The 26,236-nt window shown below is 42.5% G+C and overlaps 1 protein-coding gene across 1 annotated transcript in view; it reads right to left on the bottom strand.

The window, feature by feature from the left end:
* The window catches only part of map3k4 (mitogen-activated protein kinase kinase kinase 4), a 180,241-nt gene that overhangs the window by 106,457 nt on the left and 47,548 nt on the right, over window positions 1-26,236 (bottom strand). Inside the window, exon 2 of the mRNA XM_067989234.1 lies at window positions 20,853-21,037. Coding sequence (XP_067845335.1) covers window positions 20,853-21,037 — 185 coding nt within the window. The remainder of the gene's footprint in view (window positions 1-20,852; window positions 21,038-26,236) is intronic.

The following is a 26,236-nucleotide window of genomic DNA, read 5'->3' as shown; positions in this document are numbered from 1 at the left end:
TTCTGTGCTGTGAGATTCTATGATTTAATGTACAGCACAGAAACAGGCCATTCGGCCCTAACAGGTCTGTGCTGGTGTTTATGCTCCACACGAGCCTCCTTCCATCCCTCTTCACCTAACCCTATCAGCAGAATCTTCTATTCCTTTAGCCCTCGTGTTTATCTGGCTTCCCCTTAAATGCATCTATGTGTCCGCCCTAACTACTCCTTGTGGTAGCGAGTTCCACATTCTAACCACTCTGGGTAGAGAGGTTTCTCCTGAATTCCTTATTGGATTTATTAGTGACAATCTCATAATTATGGCCCCTAGTTTTGGTCCCCCCCAAAGTGGAAACAACTTCTTTGTCTACCGTATCAAACCCTTTCATAAACTTAAAGACCTTTATCAGGTCACCCCTCAGCCTTCTCTTTTCGAGAAAAAAGAGCCCCAGCCTGTTCAGTCTTTCCTGATATGTTCTAACCAAGAGATAAGAAATAGGAGTAGACCCATATGGCCCCTCGAGCCCGCTCTGCAAGTTCTGGCATCATTCTTGTAAATCTTTTTTGCACCTTCTCCAGTGTCGCTATCTTTTTTATAATATGGAGACCAGAACTATTCACAGTACTCCAAGCATGGTCTAACCAAGGTTCAATACAAATTTAATATATCTTCTCTGTATTTCAATTTTATCCCTCTAGAAATGAACCCCAGTGCTTTATTTGCTTTTTTTTTCTGGCCTTATTACCTTCATCGCTACTTTGTGATGTGTATCTGTACGCCTAGATCCCATTGCTCCTCTACCCCACTTAGACTCTTATTTTCCAAGGAGTATGTGGCCTCCTTATTCTTCCTATCAAAATGCACCACCTCACATTTATCTATATTGAAATTCATTTGCCATTTGACCTATAACCCATAAATAGAAATTCTCTCTAAGATCTACAATTTAGGTTTATCCAAGATGCATTACGTACCAATATCACCTCACTATTCTGACGAAAAACAAAAAGATTATTTTATGACTGAAGAAATAAACCAGAAAGAATTCCACCCTCTAATATGATTAGATGCACTCGGGATCTATTGAAGCACATTTGATCGAGTAGCTTCCAAGCTTTCTGCTTTGAAAAGAAAAAAACAAAAGAACATCCCATTTAAGTGTTACAGAGGCTTACAAAAATATTTGTGGTCTCCATACCATAAAAACTGTACAAACTGAGTGTGTTTGTCATAATGAGAGATCAGCAACCTCAAGTTGCATCATTAGGAGTGAAAGAAATGAATGAAAACACTAATCACAACCATCTCCCAACAGGCCTTCTATATTTTTATACAAAGTGAACTTAATACCTAGCTCAAATCTCTCTTCAAAGTTCTTAACACACCGGTCAGACATACTTCTGGATGAAATCTGAGTCTCAGATTTGAGCGAGTTGGGCCTGGGAGGCGGTTTCAGTCACATGGTGCAACAGGACATACAGGGGGAGAAAATCAACTTCATTTCTGCCATTTTTTGGGCTTAAAACGAACGGTAGGGGGATGAACGATAAGGCGACCTCTCACGCCTGATCTGCCCTGCAAGAAAGCCAGTCGCCATATTGAAAGCGGGCAGCTACAAGGTGTACAACCACCGTCAGCCAGAAGTGCCAAGTAGATGATCCATCTCGGCCTCCTCCAGATATCCTCCCCCCAGTCTTCAGCCAATTCAAATCACTCCATGTGATATCAAGAAACGGCTAAGTGCACCGGATACAATAAAGGCTATGGGCCCCGACAACATCCCGGCTGTAGTGCTGAAGACTTGTGCTCCAGGACTAGCCGCGCCTCTAGCCAAACTGTTCCAGTACAGCTACAACACTAGCGTCTACCTGACAATGTGGAAAATTGCCCAGGTAGGTCCTGTCCACAAAAAGCAGGACAAATCCAATCCGGCCAATTACCACCCCATCAGTCTACTCTCAATCATCAGCAAAGTGATGGAAGGTGTAGTCGACAGTGCTATCAAGCGGCACTTACTCTCCAAAAACCTGCTCACCAATGCTCAGTTTGGGTTCCGCCAGGACCACTCGGCACCAGACCTCATTACAGCCTTGGTCCAAACATGAACAAAAGGGCTGAATTCCAGAAGTGAGGAGAGAGTGATTGCCCTGGACATCAAGGCAGCATTTTACCGAGTGTGGCACCAAGGAGCCCTAGTAAAACTGAAGTCAATGGGAATCAGGGGGAAAACTCTCCAGTGGCTGGAGTCATACCTAGCATAAAGGAAGAGTGTGGTTGTTGGAGGCCAATCATGTCAGCCCAAGGACATTGCTGCAGGAGTTCCTCAGGACAGTGTCCCAGACCCAACCATTTTCAGCTGCTTCATCAATGACCTTCCCTCCATCATAAGGTCAGAAATGGGGATGTTCACCGACAATTGCACAGTGTTCAGTTCCATTAACAACCCCTCAGATAATGAAGCAGTCCTTGCCTGCATGCAGCAAGACCTGGACAACATCCAGGCTTGGGCTGATAAATGGCAAGTAACATTTGCGCCAGACAAGTGCCAGGCAATGACCATCTCCAACAAGAGAGAGTCAAACCACCTCCCCTTGACATTCAACGACATTACCATCGCCGAATCCCCCACTATCAACATCCTGGGGGTCACCATTGACCAGGAACTTAACTGAACCAGCCACATAAATACTGTGGCTACAAGAGCAGGTCAGAGGCTTGGTATTCTGCAGCGAGTGACTCACCTCCCGACTCCCCAAAGCCTTTCCACCATCTACAAGGCACAAGTCAGGAGTGTGATGGAATACTCTCCACTTGCCTGGATGAGTGCAGCTCCAACAACACAAGAAGTTCGACACCATCCAGAACAAAGCAGCTCGCTTGATTAGCACCCCATCCACCACCCTAAACATTCACTCCCTTCACCACTGATGCACAGTGGCTGCAGTGTGTACCATCGACAGGATGCACTGCAGCAACTCGCCAAGGCTTCTTCGACAGCACCTCCCAAACCCGCGACCTCTACCACCTAGAAGGAGGACAAGGGCAGCAGGTACATGGGAACACCACCACCTGCACTTCCCCTCCAAGTCACACACCATTCCGACTTGGAAATATATCGCTGCTCCTTCAACATCGCTGGGTCGAAATCCTGGAACCCCCTTCCTAACAGCACTGTGGGAGAACCTTCACCACACGGACTGCAGCGGTTCAAGATGGCGGCTCACCACCACCTTCTCAAGGGCAATTAGGGATGGGCAATAAATGCCGGTCTCGCCAGCGACGCCCACATCCCATGAACGAATAAAAAAAAGTTAAAATAAAGGCCATCTTCGATCGGGTGAGTGGAGCAGTTTAAATACAAATTCAGTGACCATCAGTCCCAGACAAACTAATGTGTCTAATGGCACGAGCCTCCCAAAAACAAACCCCATTATTTGATTTCCTGAGCCAAGTACTAACCAAGTACCCGGTCAACTGTGCTTTTTGTAATTTCATCAAATGAAAATTGCTACCCAAAGAGAATCTTCAGAGGTTACTTCCACAGCAAAGGGATCCAATGTAGAAATGTCAGGTTGCTTGCCTGCAATGCGTTAGTTCTGTTCATCTCGCCGACATGGACCTGTATCTAACTCCACAATCCACCTTTTCCTTAGCACCAGAGAATGTGTATTCAAGAGCTTGCCAGAAGAAGCTGGAAGGACATCACAGAATCATACAGCACAGAAAGAGGCCATTGAGTCCATCATGCCTGTGCCCACTCTTTGAAAGAGCTATCCAATTAGTCCCACAACACTGCTCTTTTCCCATACCCCTGCAAATCTTCCCTTTTCAAGTATATATCTAATTCCCTTTTGAAAGTTAGTACTGAATCTACTTCCACCAACCTTTCAGGCAGTGCATTCCAGATCATAACTTGTTGCGTAAAAAAATTCTTATCTCCTCTTTGATTCTTGGAAATAAAAAGCAAGAAACTGAAAAGGCCAAAGATATGAAACAAAAACAAGAAATGCTAGAAATAGAGGTCAGCCAGCATCTGTGAAGAGAAGAGGGGTCATATACTGGGCAGGACACCTCCGAGTTCTAATGGCCCTGCCCAAAAAGTCAGCTGGTCTTCTCGCTCCACAAATGCTGGCTGACCTTGTGTATTGCCAGCAATTTCTATTTTGGGAAAACAATGGATTCTGAAAAACAAAATCACCTCAGTTGTGTATGGAAAAATTACCAATTTGCCCATGCTGCTGCTTCTGTGAATCATTCAAACGTAAGTAAATCTGATCAGAGTTCTAGCCTGTACAAAGTAGTGTGGCACTGTAAATATTTTTCGTCTACTTGATTGACACATCATTCATGCTCTCTGCTAAACACTTTACCACGATCAGGGTTAATTACATCTGAGCGACACTAACTCTGAACCAGAGAGAGTAAAAGTCCCAGTTCATAAGTCTGCCTCTTGTACAAAAAAAGGGTGTTGGAAAAAAGCCAAGCATAACAAGGTGACATGATCGGTTTATCATCTCATTGCTATTACAACTAATCTGGAGGAAGACATGATTACATCTGAGGCAGTTCAACTTCGCCTTCTTTTGTCAGGAGCCAAACCACCACCTTCAGTGCTTGCAGTAAAGGCATGATGAAGCTGATCGGCATATATTTTATAGCCTATTGAAGATTATCGTAGTCGTGCTGCACAACAGAATGCCAGTACATTTGGGAAAAAAAGAGTAATCAAAAGATCTTCACAAACATACCTAAGGATGACAACGAACATCTCCAGGACATGAAAAACATTCTCCCCAAATTAACATATGAAATAGGACAGATAGTTAGACCCAGACATTTGCAGAATTGATTACTGAAAACTGGATTAAGTGAAAATAAAAGCAAAACAGCTTAGAAGCGGAGTATGTTTTTTTTTCAAACTGGAGGCCTGTGACCAGCGGTGTGCCTCAGGGATCGGTGCTGGGTCCGCTGTTATTTGTTATTTATATTAATGATTTGGATGAGAATTTAGGAGGCATGGTTAGTAAGTTAGCAGATGACACAAAGATTGGTGGCATTGTGGACAGTGAAGGAGGTTATCTAGGATTGCAACGGGATCTTGATAAATTGGGCCAGTGGGCCGATGAATGGCAGATGGAGTTTAATTTAGATAAATGTGAGGTGATGCATTTTGGTAGATCGAATCGGGTCAGGACCTACTCCGTTAATGGTAGGGCGTTGGGGAGAGTTATAGAACAAAGAGATCTGGGAGTACAGGTTCATAGCTCCTTGAAAGTGGAGTCACAGGTGGATAGGGTGGTGAAGAAGGCATTCAGCATGCTTGGTTTCATTGGTCAGAACATTGAATACAGGAGTTGGGATGTCTTGTTGAAGTTGTGCAAGACATTAGTAAGGCCACACTTGGAATACTGTGTACAGTTCTGGTCACCCTATTATAGAAAGGATATTATTAAACTAGAAAGAGTGCAGAAAAGATTTACTAGGATGCTACCAGGACTTGATGGTTCGACTTATAGGGAGAGGTTGGATAGACAGACTTTTTTCCCTGGAGAGTAGGAGGTTTAGGGGTGATCTTATAGAAGTCTATAAAATAATGAGGGGCATAGATAAGGTAGACAGTCAAAATCTTTTCCCAAAGGTAGGGGAGTCTATAACGAGGGGGCATAGATTTAAGGTGAGAGGGGAGAGATACAAAAGGGTCCAGAGGGGCAATTTTTTCACTCAAAGGGTGGTGAGTGTCTGGAACGAGCTGCCAGAGGCAGTAGTAGAGGCTGGTACAATTTTGTCTTTTAAAAAGCATTTGGACAGTTACATGGGTAAGATGGGTATAGAGGGATATGGGCCAAGTGCAGGCAATTGGGACTAGCTTAGTGGTATAAACTGGGCGACATGGACATGTTGGGCCGAAGGGCCTGTTTCCATGTTGTAAACTTCTATGATTCTATGTTGACACACCAACATGCAGTGCCAGAGTGGTGGTACATAAGCTTAGTTCTTTAAACGAGTCCCCAATTTCTATCACACAAACAACTTCAATTCATTTCATGTAGTTCCTTCCAGTTGGCAGGACAGGTAAGTTTCAGCGTACAATTAATCAGTGTGATCACCCACTGCCAAGGATTATCTTGCTTCAAATGCAACAGGACAAATTTACAAGTCATTTTGCTATATTTTCCTTCTAACACTATTTTCAATCCTAGTGTGACCCTTGTACAACCTATAATGGTAACAGAACAAGTGGAGAAACAAGACTGGCCTAAAAAAAGGGAGCGAGATGTGAAGGAAAAGTGGAATAGTAGGGAGGGTTAAGCAGGGTGTAGTTTGCAGAACATGACTCTATGGCAGTTTAGTGCTTCTTAAGATGTGATTGTTGGGTGTGTGTCTACCTATGGCACACACCCAACAATCACATCTTAAGAAGCACTAAACTGCCATAGAGTCCTGTTCTGCAAACTACACCCTGCTTAACCCTCCCTACTATTCCACTTTTCCTTCACATCTCGCTCCCTTTTTTTAGGCCAGTCTTGTTTCTCCACTTGTTCTGTTACCATTATAGGTTGTACAAGTGGAGAAACAAAACTGGCCTAAAAAAAGGGAGCGAGATGTGAAGGAAAAGTGGAATAGTAGGGAGGGTTAAGCAGGGTGTAGTTTGCAGAACATGACTCTATGGCAGTTTAGTGCTTCTTAAGATGTGATTGTTGGGTGTGTGTTTACCTATGGCACACACCCAACAATCACATCTTAAAAAGCACTAAACTACCATAGAGTCCTGTTCTGCAAACTACACCCTCCCTACTATTGCACTTTTCCTTCACATCTCACTCCCTTTTTTTAGGCCAGTCTTGTTTCTCTGCCATTATAATCTATCATGATTACCTTCGGTCTCTTGCTCTCCACATGAAATGGAGGTTGATGTAGATTACAGAGTTGTAGCTCTGCTCAACATTCGGCCTGTATTAATTTATCTGATTCTGTCATGACATTTTTATATCTGATGTTGGGAATACCAAAAAAAATTCCTCAATTCCTTTTTTTCTATTGCAGAAATTTTTTAAAATTCTATCTTCAGTGCTCCCATAATGCAAGAGCAATGGAATACACTAGTACAATAAGAACATACAAATCATTTATACAGACAGACAGACAAATGCACAAGTTGAGCTCCCGTGGCATTGCGCACAGGTCAAGACCAAGTACTGTCTTCAGTGAAATGGTGTTAGAGGGAGGGAGTTAATTACACCAGGTTTCCCTAAACGATAGCTGAAATCTGGAACTCCCTCTCTCCTCTCCCCCCTCCCCAGCCTATGAATGCTGAGTCAATAGAAATTTTAAATTATTTTCAATATTTTAATAGATTTTTGTGCAGCAATGGCATAAAGGGATAGGGAACAAAGATGGGTAAATAGAGTTGAGTTACAGATCAACCGCGGTCTAACAAAATGGCAGAACAGGCTTGAGGGGCTGAATGGCCTACTCCACTTTCCATTATAAGCCTAGACGTAGGTATTTATAATGGGAAAAGTTGACTGGAAGCATGCTCAGACGCACGATTTTTAAGATTTAACAAGTTGATCTTCCGTGGCATTCCACATGGCAATTCGGACAATGATTTCTCTCATCTGTCTCTGCAGTTTTGTTGCCGTTTCTCTCCATTTCTCCTCCACTGGTTCTCTCACTTTCTCTTCTCTCTTAACTATTCTTTTTGTTTCTCTCTGCCTCTTCTTTCCTTTTCAGGTGGGAGATAGTTGATGGTATAGCATAGTGCAGTAGAAGCCAAACGCTGCAGGTCCTTTTCAATCCCCTGCCTCAATCACTCATGTTTCTCCCCTACCACCCATGTTCCCTATCCCTTCACTTTCCCACTAACCATTTCCCTTCCTACCACATCCTCGCTCTCATCACTAACTTCCTACCCTGCTTAATCCCTTCATCCTCCCCTCCCTCTTTCTATGCTGACATTCACCTTATCCTTAAACACACCCCACCCCCATCCACCCTTCTAGTACCATTCACTCCTCCCAAGGACAGATGGCAAGTCCAGAGGCCACATCATCCATAGCTGGTTTCCCCCCACCCTCCTTGCTATTTCCCTCAAAGAGCCTTAGCCTGCTTTCAAAATCTAACTTAAAAAAAAATCAAATTAGAATGAGAAAAGAAACTGCCTGTTTGTCGTTCTATCTTTCTCTCCCTCCTATAGGTATTAGAAATTAGAATCTGTCCCATATGTATGCGATTAGCATTGACCTTTTCTAACAGTGAACAAAACACAGGTAATTAGCTGGTTTCAAAATTCAACTGTTTTCTTTTTGCACATTGAAGCAACATTTCACGAAGATGCACTTTTCCCCTCTCATGTTTCTCATCTCTCTCTCACCCAAATGGCTTTGTACCCGACCTAAGCTCTTTGTCCCTCTCTCCCTGATCCCAGACTGACAAATTTACATAGGCATTTTCCATTATAAATGTAGACATAAGAATTTATACTTAAGAATTATTAAAGGCAAACTGAATTTAAAAAACAGGCAAAAAAGTGTTTTTAAACCAGACTACCCCTGCTGATGACGATGGGAGAGAGAAAGAGAACAGGATGGTGAAGAACACAAAAATTTTGTTGAAGTGGATATGATTTGAGAATACCCACACCTACACTAGTAAAAGAAAGCACTTTGAAGCATTCTAAACTGAGATAACACTAACGCATCATGATAGAATATGCAGAGAACTACATAAATACTTGAATTTTCCTTTAATCCCAATCACAAGATTAAAGGATTCAAGTGCGGGGCGGGGCAGGGAGCAATTTAACTTCTATTGAATATTTAGCCAGAATGGCTAGAACAAGGTCTTGTTTAACTTCAAATATTGGCACGGATATCAATTAATCTCCACTACATTACTGGGATTCCAATCTAGAAACAAAGAACAAGCTGAATTGCCAGTCATTGATGAATAGTTTGAGGTCCAAAAATCAAACAGCAAAGACACTATTCATTTTCTTTCAATAAAAAAAATGACCTTTTCAAAATAAAAAAGTACATTTCACTTCCTAAAACAGAAGATAAAAAAAATTGTATTAAATTATATTAGCACCAATTTTCTTTATGCAGTTAGCTTTAATGCATTTGAACTGCCCTTGGAGAAAGTGAACACTGTTTATTAAAGTTCGGTTTGGACAGTTACCTTGCATGAGCTCACCAGTGAAACTAAACTGTTGGAACATTGAAGTGGCACTTATTTCAGGATACAAAGGATGCTAGACCACAGAAACTCTTGTCAAATATAATACTTTGAGAAGTTTATTTTTTGTGGCCTTAAGAAAAGTTTGATTTTTTTTATTACGGGGGGGTGGGGAAGAAAAAAAGAGAAAAAAATCCCAGCCAGTTTTTGTATGACATCACAAGAAACGGATCCAATGATTTTCCCACATAATGACACTTGCAGGAATTACATTATAACAATATACATTTAGCAAACATTAAAAATGAATTATTGAGACGTGCTTCAGAATCACACTTGGAGGACAGCCAATGGAGGATTGCTACTGCTGCCTGTACAACAGTGCCCTAAACTAGGAGTCAGTGCCTCCAGCAGCAAAAAATTGAGGGAAAAAAACAATCCCATATTCACTGAAGCACTGGAGAAAATGAGTCCATGATGGACTCTGTCATAATGTGCCAACAGCAGCATTTCACTGACAAATTCAGAGGCTGAAGGCAATAATGTGATCTGGTTAATTAACATTAGTTGACACTGCTCTTGATGTACAACAGCATTGAGCAAAACTCCTCTACACTCTAAATATTTTTCAGTGTTGGTACTGAAGATTCCAGCCAAGGGCCAAGCTCAGTACCAAGATCTATGTCAAAACTCATGGACAAATTTCTAGTACCTGGAGATAGAGTTGGCATAAAACCATGAGAGAACTATGATTCTTAACTGTGGCCTATGGCAGGTCCTGCTGGAATCCAAGATCCTGTCAGTATAAGTAGCCTCAAAAAGTCAGCTTTGAGAGCCTATCATTCCTCCAGGTGAAGTCTTTGCTGTTCACTTGACAGCTGTACATATGCCTCTCGATTCAAAGACTGTCCTAAGTAACAGCAACCATTTTCATCAGAGTGACACTTGCAATGAATTTCCTGTCAAGACACAACATAAGTACCTTCTAAACATTAGTTTCTCCCTAGTTGGGAAGTGAACTTAAGACCATTCCCCAAAGGAGGATGGATTCCCACAGGAGCTTCAATGTCATTAAAGTCCACCTGAGCCGACCCATTGTGCCAACAGCTGCATTTTGGATTGGCCCCAAGTTATCTGGGTTTATCCTAGTTGACAGACATAGCTCAGGACACATGACACAAAGCACATGGTATTTTAAAAAATTGTAGTTTATTCAGAATTCAATGGGTAAATGAAGCTTTCTTAATACTAAATGTTTAATGCGCTGGTAGTACATGAAGTCTTTCACAATGCAAAGCAAAAGGATTTCCATCGCAGAGAGTAACCACATCCTTTTTGCTCTAATTATATATTACAGTTTAAAACAACTCCATTTTTTAGATTAGATTTTCTGACCATGGCAGGTTCCATTTGATGTGGAATATTCCACGGTTATCATTCACACTGATCTTTCAAAACTGCAAAAAGAACCCCTACTGAAACAAACAGTATAATAAAAGATGGCTGGACCTTCCAGGTTATAATGAGAAAGTTCTCAATGGAAGTTCGAGGAACGGCACCTCATCTTTCGATTAAGCACTTTACAACCTTCCGGACTCAGTAACTTCAATAACTTTAGATCATAACCATTTTCCCATTTTTTCGGACAGCAGGTGCTGCTAATGGTTCTGCTGTTACCACTTACAGCTCCTCCACACCCATCCTTTTATTTCTTCACTTGTCCCATGAACACCTTCTTTGCTTTGCACCATCATCCCTTTTGTCATTTAATCACTCCTGCCCTCCCCCTATCACAGACCTTCCCTTTTGTTCTTTCCTCCCCTCCCTCCCCCACTTTACCTGGCTCTGCACTTGCTTAAAAACTATCAGATCTGGGGGTATATGTGCACTATTCTTTGAAGGTGGCAGGACAGGTTGAGAAAGTGGTTACGACAGCATACGGGACCCTGGGCTTTATAAATAGAGGTACAGAGTACAAAAGCAAGGAAGTTATGTTGAACCTTTATAAAACACTGGTTTGGCCACAACTGGAGTATTCTGCCCAATTCTAGGCACCGCACTTTAGGAAGGATGTGAAGGCCTTAGAAAGGGTGCAGAAAAGATTTACTATAATGGTTCCAGGGATGAGGGACTTCGGTTACGTGGATAGACTGGAGAAGCTGGGGTTGTTCTCCTTAGAGCAGAGAAAGTTAAGAGGAGATTTGATAGAAGTGTTCAAAATCATGAAGGGTTTAGATGAAGTAAATAAAGAGAAACTGTTCCCGTTGGCAGAAGGGTCAAGAACCAGAGGATACAGATTTAAGGTGTCTGGCAAAGGAACCAAAGGCGACATGAGGAAAAACTTCTTTAAGTAGTTATGATCTGGAATGCACTGCCTGAAAAGGTGGTGGAAGCAGATTCAATCGTGGCTTTCAAAAAGGAATTGGATAAATACTTGAAGGGAAAAAATCTGCAGGGCAACGGGGAAGGGACTAACTGGATTGCTCTTACAAAGAGCCAACACAGGCTCAAGGGGCTGAATGGTCTCCTCCAGTGCTGTAACTATTCTATTTCTATCTTTAACTTCTTCCAGTTCTGACAAAAGGTCATCGACCTGAAACGTTAACCCTTTCTTTCTCCACAGAAGCTGCCCGACTTGCTGAGTATGCCAGCATTTTCTGTTTTTGTATCAAGTTTACGTTTGAAGCTAGTACAGTTGTGGGGTTTAACCAGGAAAATATTAGAATTGGGTCAGACTGAGCTAAGGGAGCTTTTCTGTAGCATTGGATTAATGGAATTTAGTTGAAATGCCAGTCAACCATTGGTTAGAGTTGTTAGTGGCTTCATCAAGATAGCTTTTGGCATGAGAAGAAGAGTCCTAAAACATAAATTTCTATGACAACTGGAACACAACTGCTAAGGTGCTTTTCAAACACAACTTCAACATTATATTTCAACAGCAACTCCCATTTATATACTTTGTATTTCATCTTGTATTTATATAGCTCAGCTAGAGTGTGGAAGACATCTCAAAGTACTTTGCAATATGGGGGGGGGGGGGGGGGGCGGGAAGAGAAGATATGAAAACCAAGCACGGAGGAAGGGGGGAGAAATGGAGAGGTTAGAATGGCGAATCGAAGGCCAGCTCAAAGAAGGGTTTGAAGAGGTTTTTGACAGCGGGGAGGGACCTGGATAGATTAATTCTAGTGGGTCGGAGTGTATTGACTGATGAAGTAGCTGTCATTGGTGGAGCAGAAACAGCAAATTCGGCTTCAGTGTTAGAGGAGATGGGGTACATAGAGAAAAAAGGCAAGAGGATATCACCAAGGCAGTTAGCCATCTCAGTGGGACTGCCCTAGCTTGGGTTCCACCATTACCCATATCATAGCCAGAGCAACGGCTGCTCTTTCCAGCCCCAAAACCATTACTTCTGGAGTCCCTCAAAAGTCTATGCTCAGCACACTCCTCTTCCTCATCCACATGCTGCTACTTGGTGACATCATCCGTAGACATGGAGTCAGGTTCCACATGTATGTTGACAATGCCCAACTTTCCCTCTCCACCACCCCTTCACTGCCTCTATCAGGCTGCTTGCCCGATATCCACTCTAGGATGAGATGTAATTTCTTCCAATTAAATATTGGGAAGGCCGAATCTCATCGTCTTCAGACCCTGCCATGATTCCAACACCCCCCCTCCCCCCAATCCAACATCTCAGGCTGAACCAGGCTGTTTGCAATCTCAGCGTCCTATTCAATCATAAGCTGAGCTCTGAGCCCATATCCTTTCCATCACTAAAACTTCCATCTCCATAACATCAACCGCCTCTGCCTAACTGCTGCAACAACCCATTATCCAATTGAAAGCAACCTGAAGCTCTGTACTAGGAGATGGACAACAGCAACCAGAGTTCATTTACCTGTGAGGAGATGCTTGGCCTACATTGAACAGCCTCCTGCTGATTGATGACTCAATTAAAGCTGTAACATAATGGGAAATCATACTTGTGGGCCTTCGCCCTGCCACTGTGATGCAGCATCCAATCTCCACTACTATAATTAAAAATGTTTCCAAATAGGCAAAATCTGAAACATGATACTTGGTGAGTATTTAATCTTATACTTCTGATGGGAAAAATGCTTAAGATAGTCAGTTTTATTTATATTGAAACTCACTTGACTAAGTACAGTTTCTATTAATAGAAATCAATTTTAATGGTCATAAGTTTGGAGGGGGGGGGGGGGGGAGGAGAAGAGAATTAGACTTTTGCCAGTAATTGTTCAACTGAAAATGACTTTTGATCTTTAGCTTGAGCCACAGTCTAAGCACTATATGGAGAGGAAGCAACCCACATCAATCAAAACAAAATTAATCTCATGGGTCCCTGTAGGTGATTCGTTGCTTCACATTTCAAACTCTCTTGGGTCATATCCAGATTTATATGTTCTGAAAAGCTTCCTCAAAAACATTAGTGCAAAACATCCGGGTTGCTGCTCTGTGCCTAGAACTAAACTTAGAGCCCGTTAATTAACTGATTACACGGCAAGAACCACATTTCCCAATTATTTTCTTGTATCTCCCACCCAAAAAAAACTCTTAATTCAACACCTCTTCCTTGAATTTGCAGAGCTGGGAAATCTAGGGTCCCGATTCTAATTGCAGTACAGGGGACTTAAAATAGGAGTGCCACCATTTGAAAAAACCATTAAGTTATTAACTGATTCCATTTTTTTTACAAATTTAAAGAAATGACTTGGATTAACAGCGTGATAAGCTTAGAACATAACAGTTAAAATACCAACACTAAAAGTCGCCTAGATTAATGACCAACTTCATATATGTTCACATATTAACTTTCCACTCTTTTGCATTCACCAACTCCTCCAGCCAAATGCTCTCACTGAGATCTTTAAAACATTCTGGTTTTAAAAAGTCATTATGTAAATGTTCAAATTCCCTAAATTTGTCTACTTCAGGGATTCACAAATTATGAGGCTTATCTCCCTAAAGTGGCACTGGCCTGGATGACCAGAAAATCTCAGAACTGTTCCTTTCCATTTCTTCAACTTTTCACAAGCCACAGATTATTGACTTTTCATGCAACCTTGAGCAGATTGGCAGTTCACCAATCACAGGCTTGTTTACACAGTGTGGTTGACAGTTTGATGACAAGAGCTTGGGATTGATCGCAGTGAACACCTCACTGTTCAGACAAGTTGCAGCAGTAAAGAAATCTTTTAATGCTCATGCGCAACTGCAACCTTTTCAGAACATAGCTTCTAATAAAAATTAGTAACTTGTTTTCTTTCCCCCCAATAAGCCAGTGTATACTTGGAATTCTAGTAAGGATACATTTTTGCTAGATATGTGCAATAAAAGTCAAAATACAAATGTTATAGCAAACAAAACCAAATATTTTGTTTTAGGTGCAGCCTAATTTAGTTCCAGTCATGTTTGTTAATGCATTGGAATTCATAGAATGATACAGCATAGGAACCATTCAGCCCATCTTGCCATTACCGGCTCTTTGAAAGAGCTAGCCAATTGGTCCCACTGCTCTGCAATTTTTCCCCTTCAAGTATTTATCCAATTCCCTTTTGAAAGTTATTACTGAATCTGCTTCTACCACCCTTTCAAGTGGTGCATTTCAGATCATAACTTCCTGCATTAAAAACTCATCTTCTCTGTTTTTGTCAATTACCTTAGATCAGTGTTCTCTGGTTACCAACCCTCCTGTTAGAGTAAATAGGGAGAAACTGTTTCCACTATCAAATTTGAACACAATTCCTTTAATAGAATTGTTTTTATCATCTGTAAAGTGCTCAAGCAGTACACTGTGATTGTATTTCTGTACCATGCACTCTTCTCAAATCCTGCACTAATTTTCAAAATTGAATAAATGCATTTAATATTGTCTCTGTATATGCACACTGGCTTCGGTGCTTTCTTAAAAGCTGAACATAGGCTGTGGGGTGTGGTATATAGTCACAAAATTTCTTTGCTTTGAAAATCTGTTTTTTTGGTCTTGACTGCAGGATGATAAACCTCAAGTTTAATTTCAAAATACTGTAGCGTGACACGGGAAAGGAGACCGAATACACGAGGGAAAACAGCAATGACGATTTGCGCACTTCAAGTCCTTACATTATTAATAACTATAAATTACACTTATCCGTTTTCAGTTGATTTAATGGTGGACCAACTTAATTGTTACAATGTTGTAGCATATATACAAAAGAATAATAACTGGATATAGTGGCATCTAGTATACTTGGAAAACATATTGGCCCAGAATTTTCTGAAAATATAACGACACAGTTATTAATCTGCAAACTGGCCAGCAACTTGTGGTGAGGAAAAGACATCCCGTGAACTGCAAATCACAAGTTGCTGGCTGGCTTGTGCCGCTCCGTGAAAACGGCATCTCGCCCTTAATCTCCATGAGTTTTGTGAAGTTGCAGCAATTGCACATTAATTGCCCATTAACCTCACCACAGAAAGTTAAGTCTAGTAATTAATGGTACTAGTACCCTTTTAAGAACGTGATAATTGTTAATGACTGCCAATCAACCTCTCTTGCCCAGAAAGTGAACAATTAAAAAACAACCTCACTCCTTCAGGTAGTGAATTGTTGTTGCAGATTTTAAAAATGTCAAATTTTTTTTTAACCATTCTCCTTTCAATCTTTTTTTTCTCTCTGTGTCCAATCTATCTTTCCCTCTTTAGTTCTTTTTCTGTACCTGATTTAACACTGAATTCACCCTTCATCTGCTTATTTCCCAATGCTTAAATCTCATTTTTTAAGGAGATACACTGTTGTTCACCATTATCAGCTCGCATTTTCAGCAACTTTGTGGGCAAAACATTTTTGAGATGAAAGGTACAGGAACAACGAGTTCAACTAACAAGGCACACAGTGAGTTGCCAACCTCCAGCAAATCCTGGGCCATTATTTTTATACTTCCTTCCACAAGTAACAACTGGGGAGGTGTTGGCCAGGGTGGGGAAGAGTGGAATATAAATGCTTGCACAAGATTTTGAGCTACTGGTTTATCTCAATGAGTTCTTGTGAGTCATGCTAACTTACAGAAACTGTATACAGATTACAATGGAGGCTCTAGGTAGCATACCTTCAACCTGCACACCAGACACCAACCTGCAGGAAAGGACTTGCAAGTTGAAGAACTTTACTAACTACCCTCAATTCAAAACGGTCCAAGTCAGTATAGATTTCAAAAGGAAAAGTCAGACTTGACCAACCTTAGTGAATTCTTTGAAGTAGTAACAGAAAGGCACTACTCTCTGCTTTGTCTCTTAGCCAATTTCACATCCACACAGTCACTGCCCCTTTAATCCTATGGGATTCAATTTTACAAGTCTATTATGCGGCTATTATGTAAGAGCTTCTACAAGTATGTAAAAAGGAAGAGAGTAGTAAAAGTAAACATTGGCCCCCTAGAGGCTGAGACATGAGAAATTATCATGGGGAAATCAGGAAATGGCAGATGCATTAAACAAATATTTTATATCTGTCTTCACAGTAGATGACACAAAAAGCATACCGGAAATAGTGGAGAACTTAAAGTAAGTATCAGTAGAGAAAAAGTACTCGAGAAACTAATGGGACTAAAAGCCGATAAATCCCCTGGACCTGATGGCGTACATCTGAGGGTTCTAAAAGAGGTGGCTGCATTGGTTATGAGCTTCCAAAATTCCCTAGATTCGAGAACGGTCCCAGCAGATTGGAAGGTAGCAAATGTGACCCCACTATTCAAGAAAGGAGGGAGAGAGAAAACAGGGAACTACAGGCCAGTTAGCTTGATATCAGTCATGTAGAAAACGCTGGACTCCATTATCAAGGAAGTGGTAACAGGGCACTTAGAACATCATCATACGATTAGGCAGAGTCAACATGGCTTATGAAAGGGAAATAGTGTTTGACATTTATTAGAGCTTTTTGAGGATGTAACTGGCAAAGTAGATAAAGGGGAACAAGTGGATGTAGTACATTTGGATTTTCAAAAGGCATTCGATAAGGTGCCACATGAAAGGGTGTTACAGAAGATAAAGGCTCATGGCATTGGGGGTAACATTAACATGGACAAAGGATTGGTTAACGGACAGAAAACAGAGAGTAGGAATAAACACATCATTTTCAGGTTGGTAGGCTGTAACTTGTGGGGTACCGCAAGGATCGGTGCTTGGGCCTCAGCTATTTACAATCTATTTTAATGACTTAGATGAAGGGACCGAGTGTAATGTATAAACATTTGCTGATGATACAAAGCTAGGTGGGAAAGTAAGATGTGAGGCGTTCACAAAGAGTCTGCAAAGGGATGTAGACAGGTTAAGTGAGTGGGCAAGATGGTGGCCGATGGAATATAATGTGGGGAAATGAGGGGTTATTCACTGGTAGGAAGAATAGAAAAACAAAATATTTTTTTACATGGTGAGAAACTATTAAATGTTGGTGTCCAGAGACTTGGGTGTCCTGGTACAAGAAACACAAGAAGTTAGCATGCAGGTACAGCGAGCAATTAGGAAGGCAAATGGCATGTTGGCCTTTATTGCAATGGGGCTGGAGTACAAGAGTAAGGGATTCTTACTACAATTATACAGGGCTTTGGTGAGACCTCACCTGGAGCACTGTGTACAGTTTTGGTCTCCTTACCTAAAGAAGGATATACTTGCCTTAGAGGCGGTGCAACGAAGGTTCGCTAGATTAATTCCTGGGATGAGAAGGTAGTTCTATGAGGAGAAGTTGAGTAGAATGGGCCTATACTCTCGAGTTTAGAAGAATGGGAGGTGGTCTCATTGAAACATATACGATTCTGAGGGGGCTTGACAGGGTAGAGGCTAAGAGGTTGTTTCCCCTGGCAGGAAAGTCAAGAACTAGAGGGCACAGTCGCAGGATAAGGGGTCGGCCATTTAAGACTGAGATGAGGAGGAGGAATTTCTTCACGCAGGGGGTTGTGAATCTTCGGAATTCTCTACCCCAGAGGGCTGTGGACGCTGAGTCAAATGGGCATATTCAAGGCTGAGATAGATCGATTTTTGGACTCTAGGGGAATCAAGGGATATGGGGATCAGGCAGGAAAGTGGAGTTAAGGTTGAAGATCAGCCATGATCTGACCGAATGGCAGAGCAGGCTCAAGGGGCCATATGGCCTACTCCTGTCCGATTTCTTATGTGGCACTTTATCAAACGCCTTTTGAAAGTCCAGATGACTTTGAAGAAGTAACAAATTCTTTGAAGAAGTAACAAATTATGGACAAGAGTAATGCAGAAGATGTAATATATCTGGATTTTCAAAAGGCCTTCGATAAGTTACAGCATTGTAGACTCATGACTAAGGCCAGAGCATGCGGAGTCAGGGGACAAGAGGCAGAATGGACAGCAAGCTGGCTACAAAACAGAAAAAAAGAGTTGGGCTTAAGGGTGGCTACGCAGACTGGCAAAAGGTGGGAATTGGTGTTACACAGGGATCGGTGCTCAGACCACTTTTGTTTTTTCTTATTCGTTCATGGGATGTGGGCATCGCTGGCAAGACCAGCATTTATTGCCCATCCCTATAATTGCCCTCAGGAAGGTGGTGGTAAGCGGCCTTCTTGAACCGCTGCCTTCCGTGTGAAGGTTCTCCCATAGTGCTGTTAGGTAGGGAGTTCCAGGATTTTGAACCAGCGACGATGAAGGATCGGCAATATATTTACAATTCAGGATGGTGTGAGACTTGTGGGGGGGGGGGGGGGGGGACATGCAGGTGGCGTTGTTTCCATTTACCTGCTGCCCTTGTCCTTCTAGGTGGTAGAGGTCACTGGTTTGGGAGGTGATGTCGAAGAAGCCTTGGCGAGTTGCTGCAGTGCATCCTGTAGATGGTACACACTGCAGCCACGGTGCGCCGGCGGTAAAGGGAGTGAATGTTTAGGGTAGTGGACGGGGTGCTAATCAAGCGGGCTGCTTTGTCCTGGATGGTGTCGAGCTGCTCGAGTGTCGTTAGAGCTGCACTGATCCAGGCAAGTGGAGAGTATTCCATCACACTCCTGACTTGTGCCTTGTAGATGGTGGAAAGGCTTTGGGGAGTCAGGAGGTGAGTCACTTGCTGCAGAATACCCAGCCTCTGACCTGCTATTGTAGCCACAGTATTTATATGGCTGGTCCAGTTAAATTTCTCGTCAATGGTGACCCCCAGGATGTTGATGGTGGGGGATTCAGCGATGGTAATGCCTTTGAATGTCAAGGGGAGGTGGTTAGATTCTCTTGTTGGAGATGGTCATTGCCTGGCGCGAATGTTACTTGCCAATTATCAGCCCAAGCCTGGATGTTGTCCAGGTCTTGCTGCATGCGAGCACGGAATGCTTCATTATCTGAGGGGTTGCGAATGGAACTGAACACTGTGCAATCATCAGCGAACATCCCCATTTCTGACCTTATGATGGAGGGAAGGTCATTGATGAAGCAGCTGAAGATGGTTGGGCCTAGGACACTGTCCTGAGGAACTCCTGCAGCAATGTCCTGGGGCTGAGATGATTGGCCTCCAATAGCCACTACCATCTTCCTTTGTGCTAGCCACTGGAGTGTTTTCCCCGATTCCCATTGACTTCAATTTTACTAGGGCTCCTTGGTGCCACACCCGGTCAAATGCTGCCCTGATGTCAAGGGAATCAGGCAGGAAAGTGGAGCTGAGGTAGAAGATCAGCCATGATCTTATTGAATGATGGAGCAGGTTCAAGGGGCCGTACTGCCTACATCTCCTCCTATTTCTTATGTTCTGATCTCAAACTCTTCACAGCCAACGAAATACTTTTGTAATAGAAGGAAATGTGGCAGTCAATTTGCACACAGCAAAATCCCACAAATAGCAATGAGACAAAGGATCATGTTTTAGTGGTGTTGCTTAAGGGATAAATAATTGCAGGACACTGGGCAAACTCCTATGCTCTTCTACAAATAATGCCGTGGGATCTTTCATTTCCATGAGAGGTGTGTTGAGGCCCCTGGTTAACGTCTTACCTGAAAGACAGCTCCTCCAAGAGAGAAAGGCAGACAGGCAGCTTTCTTTCCTCATTCTAATTTGATTTCTTTTTTTTAGAAAGTTGAATTTTGAAAGCAAACAAAGCCTGAAGGCAACAGAATGGGGGGGGGGGGGGGAAAGAGAAGAAGGACTGTCCTTAAAACTAGTTTGAAGTTAAGGCTGTCGAAGGAAAATAAGAATTTTAGGCATTTCTTTTAGTAATAGGGTGATAGAACTTTGAAACAAATTGCAATACCAGCAATGGAGGCGGGGGGGGGTGAAACACCAAACCATGGCAAGTTTTAGAAAAGAACAGCATCAATTCCCTTATAAGTTAGATACAGAACTAGAATCACAATAAGGAACCTAATAAGAAGTTCAGAACGGCAAGCTGGATGGATTGATGTTCTCCACTTATCCAAAACATTACTGTTACTGGAAATACTACAGTTAAAATGGAAAATAGTTCATTGGGGGAAAAAAAAAGCAAAACTACCATGTCTGCAGTTAACAAAACTTGCCCAATGCTAGTTTAAAGGGTGAATCGCAGCATCCTAGAAACACAGTCAGTGACCCCCAGGGAACATCCACTGTTACACAATACCATACTGGCGGTAACTATGAAACTGAGATTATTCATCTATACCACTGTCTTCCATCACAATATACTAATGGAAACCAAAGCAAACTTCTGCATCATACTAACCTTGATTACCAGGACGACGGACTGCTTTCCCCACGTTATTCCTGTGATGTTTGGTTGACATGCGTTTCATCTGTCGTTGGGTACTAGGTGGTGAAGTTCCGTAAAATCCTTCAACGCTAGATTCATCAGAATAGTCATCTGGTTCAATATCTTCAGAAGCCACATCACCTGATGTTTTGTCTTCCCTGAGAAAGGAAAAAAATTACCCAGAAATCAACTTATTGTTGCCAAGTTGTTGTACGAACTATATATAAACAATCAACTTATTGTTGCCTTGAGCAATAAGAGGTATATAACTACCCTGTGGTGTTAAAAACACACAACCAACCAGGTAACCAAACCATAAGGTGCGCTTAGATGGGGAACAGCTTTAAATTTGGTTTCACTATGTCAGCGTCTCCTCTGGCTCAAGAAGTACAAATCTACATATCTACATGCAGACTTACAGATTACGTGCTGTACATGTTTTGTAAATGTCAAGAACATTGTGGCCGGGAAGCCGGGGGGGGGGGGGGATAAAAGGGGAGAAAAAAGTCTCCAAAAAGGCAAAGAAAGTGACGAGAAATTCCACTTGGTACTAGAGATATTGCACAAGCTCAAAAAAATTAATAATCAATGTTAATTATATAATATATATTATAATATAATTGTAAAATCTACGATGTGAAAAAACTGCAGCAAGTCTAAAAAGAGCTATGCACTCTCACCAGTAAGTAACTAAGTGGGTGGCGATCCAGCAGGGCACGAAGAGGCAGGCAGCGCAGGAATCCTTCAGGAGCGTGGCACTCTCAAACCGGTTTTCAGTGCTGAATAAGGGTGACGACACCTCTGGGGAGTACAGTCTAGATAGAGTACATCCACGGCACCGTGGGACAAATGACTGCATAGGGGCACATCGAAGTGTAGAAATGCAATGATGATAGGGGTTTCGATAGTTGGGGGATAGACAGACGTTTCAGCAACGACCGACACGAGACCCTCATGGTGTGTTGCCTCCCTGGTACCTGGCTAGAGGACATCACTGAATGGGTGCAGAAGTCATGATTCAGGTTGGAACCAAAGCCATAGGGAGGAAAAGCATTGAGGTTTCAGAAGCTAGGGAGGAAGTTGAAGAGTAGGACCTCGAAGGTGCTAATATGTGGATTACTCCCAGTGCCACATGCTAATGAATATGGGGACAGTAAAATAAGACAGGTAAACGCGTGACTGGAGAGATGGTGCAGGAGGGAGGGCTTCAGATTACTGGGGCAATGGGACCAGTTCCAAGGCAGGAGGGGCCTGTACAAGATGGATGGGTTGTACCTCAACAGGGCTGGGACCAATGCCCTCACGAAGAGGTTAACTAGTGCTGTGGGGGAAGGTTTAAACTAATTTTGCAGGGGGAGGGGTGCCAGGATGAAGTATGAGAGAGGAGAGACAAGATACATAGAGGACTGGGAGAGAAAAACAGCTTTAGAATAAAGAGCTCAGAAATAGGAGGGATCAGCCAGGGGGGAAATCAGAGGCAGATTAAGGGTTTGGAGTGCATATGCGTAAATGCATGGAGCATGGTAAATAAGGTTGGAGAGCTGCAGGCAGAAATTGCCACATGGCATTATGATACAGTGGCAATAACGGAGACCTGGCTCAAACAAGGGAAGAATTGGGAACTTAATTCCCTAGAGGAAGTATGTAGGCAAATTTCTGAGAATTGCAAAAATAGGGCAGTAATAGTAGGGGATTTCAACTACCTAATGTTAACTGGGATACAATCAGTGGAAAAGGTATAGCGGGCGCAGAATTCTTAAACTGCATTCAGGAAAACTTTTTTAGCCAGTACGTAGCAAGCCCAACAAGAGGCAGGGGGTGGGGGGCACTTCTGGACTTAGTGTTAGGGAATGAAACTGGGCAGGTGGAAGGAGTATCAGTGGGAGAGCATTTTGGTGTTAGTGATAATAATCCAGTTAGATTTAGCATAGTTATGGAAGAGGACAAAGAACAGGAGTGAGACCAGGCAGAATATAGAAAGTTCAGAGGGGAAGTGAAAAAGGAAAGAGGGGCAAAAAGAGAGTATGAAAATAAACTGACAGCCAACATTAAAGGGAATCCAAAAGTCTTCTACAGGCTTGTAAATAGTAAACAGGTAGTAAGAGGAGGGGTGGGGCCGATTAGGGACCATAAAGGAGATCGACACATGGAGGCAGAGTGGATGGCTGAGGTACTAAATGAAAACTTTGCATCTGTCTTTACCAAGGAAGAAGATGCTGCCACAGTTTCAGTAAAGGAAGATATAGTTGAGATACTGGATGCGCTAAAAATTGATAGAGGTAATTGAAAGGCTAGCTGTACTTAAAGTAGATAAGTCACTCAATCCTAAGTTGCTGAGGGAAGTAACAGTGGAAATTGTGGAGGTGCTGGCCATAATCTTCCAAACATCCGTAGATACAGGGGTGGTGCCAGAGCTCTGGAGAATTACAAATGTTACACCCTTGTTCAAAAAGGGTGCAAGAATAAACCCAGCAATTATAGGCCAGTCAGTTTAACCTCAGTGGTGGGGAAACTTTAAGAAACGATAATCCGGGACAAAATTAACAGTCACTTGGACGAGGGTGGATTGATTAGGGAAAGCCAGCATGGATTTGTTAAAGGCAAATCGTGTTTAACTAACTCGATAGAGTTTTCTGACGTGGTAACAGAGAGGGTAGATGAGGGCAGTGCAGTGGAAGTGGTGTATATGGGTTTTCCAAAGGCGTTTGATAAAGTGCTGCACGGTAGGCTTATCATCAAGATTGCGGCCCATGGAATAAAGGGGGCAGTAGCAACATGGATACAGAATTGGCTAAGGGACAGGAAACAGAGTGGTGGTGAACAGTTATTTTTCGGACTGGAGGGAAGTGTACAGTGGTGTTCCCCAGGGGCAGTGCTGGGACCACTGCTTTCGTGATCTATATTAATGACTTGGACTTGGGTGTACACGGCACAATTTCAAAATTTGCAGATGACACAAAACTTGGAAGGATAGTAAACAGTGAGGAGGACAGTGATAGACTTCAAGAGGATATAGATAGGTTGGTGGCATGGGCGGACACGCGGCAGATAAAATTTAATGCTGAAAAATGCGAAGTGATACATTTCGGTAGGAAGAACAAGGAGAGGCAATATAAACTAGAGGACACAACTCTAAAAGGGGTACAGGAACAGAGAGATCTGGGGGGGGCGGGGGATATGTGCACAAATCATTGAAGGTGACAGGGCAGATTGAGAAAGCGGTTAAAAAAGCATACAGGATCCTGGGCTTTATAAATAGATGTAAAGAATCTTACAACACCAGGTTATACTCCAACAGTTTTATTTGAAAATCACAAGCTTTCGGAGATTATCTCCTTCGTCAGGTGAGTGAGTGGGATTCCGTAAGTGATTTTCAAATAAAACTGTTGGACTATAACCTGGTGTTGTAAGATTCTTTACATTTGTCAACCCCAGTCCATCACCGGCATCTCCACATCATTTATAAATAGAGGCACAGAGTACAAAAGTATAGAAGTCATGATGAACCTTTATAAAATATTGGTTTGGCCACAACTGGAGTATTATGTCCAGTTCTGGGCACCACATTTCAGGAAAGGTGTGAAGGCCTTAGAGAGGGTGCAGAAGAGATTTACTAGAACAATTCCAGGGATGAGGGACTTCAGTTACGTGGATAGACTGGAGAAGCTGGGGTTGTTCTCCTTGAAACAAAGACGGTTGTGAGGAGATTTGATAGAGGTATTGAAAATCACAAAGGGTCTAGACAGAGTAGAGAGAGAGAAACTGAACCCATTGACGGAAGTGTCAAGGACAGAGGACATAGATTTACGGTGATTAGCAAAAGAACCAAAGGTGACATGAGGAAAAACTTTTTTACACAGCAAGTGGTTAGGATCTGGAATGCACTGCCCGATGGCACGGATTCTATTAGTAAAAGCTCTCAATTGAGAAAAGGCAAAATTTACCATGCTGAAGTGATATAGCATAAGTGGACTGGAAACAGCTACTTGAAGGTAAATTAGTGTCAGAGCAGCAGGAAGCATTCAAGGGAGGCATAGTGAGGGTTCAGAACAAACATGTTCCCACAAAGAAAAACGGTGGGACTGCCAAATGTAGAACCCCCTGGATGACAAGGAGCGTACAGGGTAAAAAACGGCAAAAAAGGGAAACTTATGTCAGATTCAGAGAGCTCAATACTGCAGAAAGCCTAGAGGAGTATAGAAAGTGCAGGGGTGAAATTAAAAAGGAAATTAGGAAAGCAAAGAGAAAATACTGGCAAGTAAAATCAAGGAAAAACCAAAGTTGTTTTATAAATACATAAAGAGAAAGAGAATAACAAAAGAGTAGGGACTATTAGAAACCAAATGGGTAACCTGTGTGTGGAGGCAGAAGATGTGGGTACACTTCTTAACGAATACTTTGCGTCTGTCTTCACAAAAGAGGCGGACGACGCAGAGATTATAGTTAGGGAGGAGGATTGTGAAATATTGGATGGGATAAACAGTGAAAGAGTAAGTATTAAGGGGTTTAGCATCTTTAAAAGTAGATAAATCACCACACCCGGATGAAATGTATCCCAGGCTGTTAAGGGAAGCAAGGAAGGAAATAGTGGAGGCTCTGACCATCATTTTCCGATCCTCCCTGGCTACAGGCGTGGTGCCGGAGGATTGGAGGACTGCTAACGTTGTACCGTTGTTTAAAATGGGATATACCGAGTAATTATATGCCAATCTGTCTAACCTCGGTGGTGGGCAAATTATTGGAATCAATTCTGAGGGACAGCATAAATAGTCATTTAGAAAGGCACGGTTTAATCAAGGACAGTCAGCATGGATTTGTTAAGCGAAGGTCGTGTCTGACTAACTTGATTGAATTTTTTGAGTAACAAGGAGGATCGATGAGGGTAACGTGTTTGAGGTAGTCTATATGACATGGCTTTTGACAAGGTCCCACATGACAGACTGGTCAGAAAAGTAAAAGCCCATGCGACCCCAGGGAAAGTGGCAAGTTGGATCCAAAATTGGCTCAGTGGCAGAAAGCAAAGGGTAATAGTCGACAGGTGTTTTTGTGACGGGAAGGCTGTTTCCAGTGGGGTTCCACAGTGCTCAGTACTAGGTCCCTTGCTTTTTGTGGTATATACTAATGATTTGGACTTGAATATAGGGGCCATGATCAAGAAGTTTGCAGATGATACAAAAATTGGCCGTGTGGTTGATAGTGAGGAGGAGGAAAGCTGTAGACTGCAGGAAGATATCAATGGACGAGTCAGGTGGGCAGAAAAGTGGCAAATGGAATTCAATCCAAAGAAGTGTGAGGTAATGCATTTGGGGAGGGCAGACAAGGTAAGGGAATACACAATAAATGGGAAGATACTGAGA

This window comes from Heptranchias perlo, chromosome 8 (genome assembly GCF_035084215.1).
Source record: "Heptranchias perlo isolate sHepPer1 chromosome 8, sHepPer1.hap1, whole genome shotgun sequence".
In the NCBI taxonomy this organism is placed as follows: domain Eukaryota; kingdom Metazoa; phylum Chordata; class Chondrichthyes; order Hexanchiformes; family Hexanchidae; genus Heptranchias; species Heptranchias perlo.
Note: the sequence above shows the minus strand (reverse complement) of the source record. Positions and strands in the feature narration are given on the sequence as shown.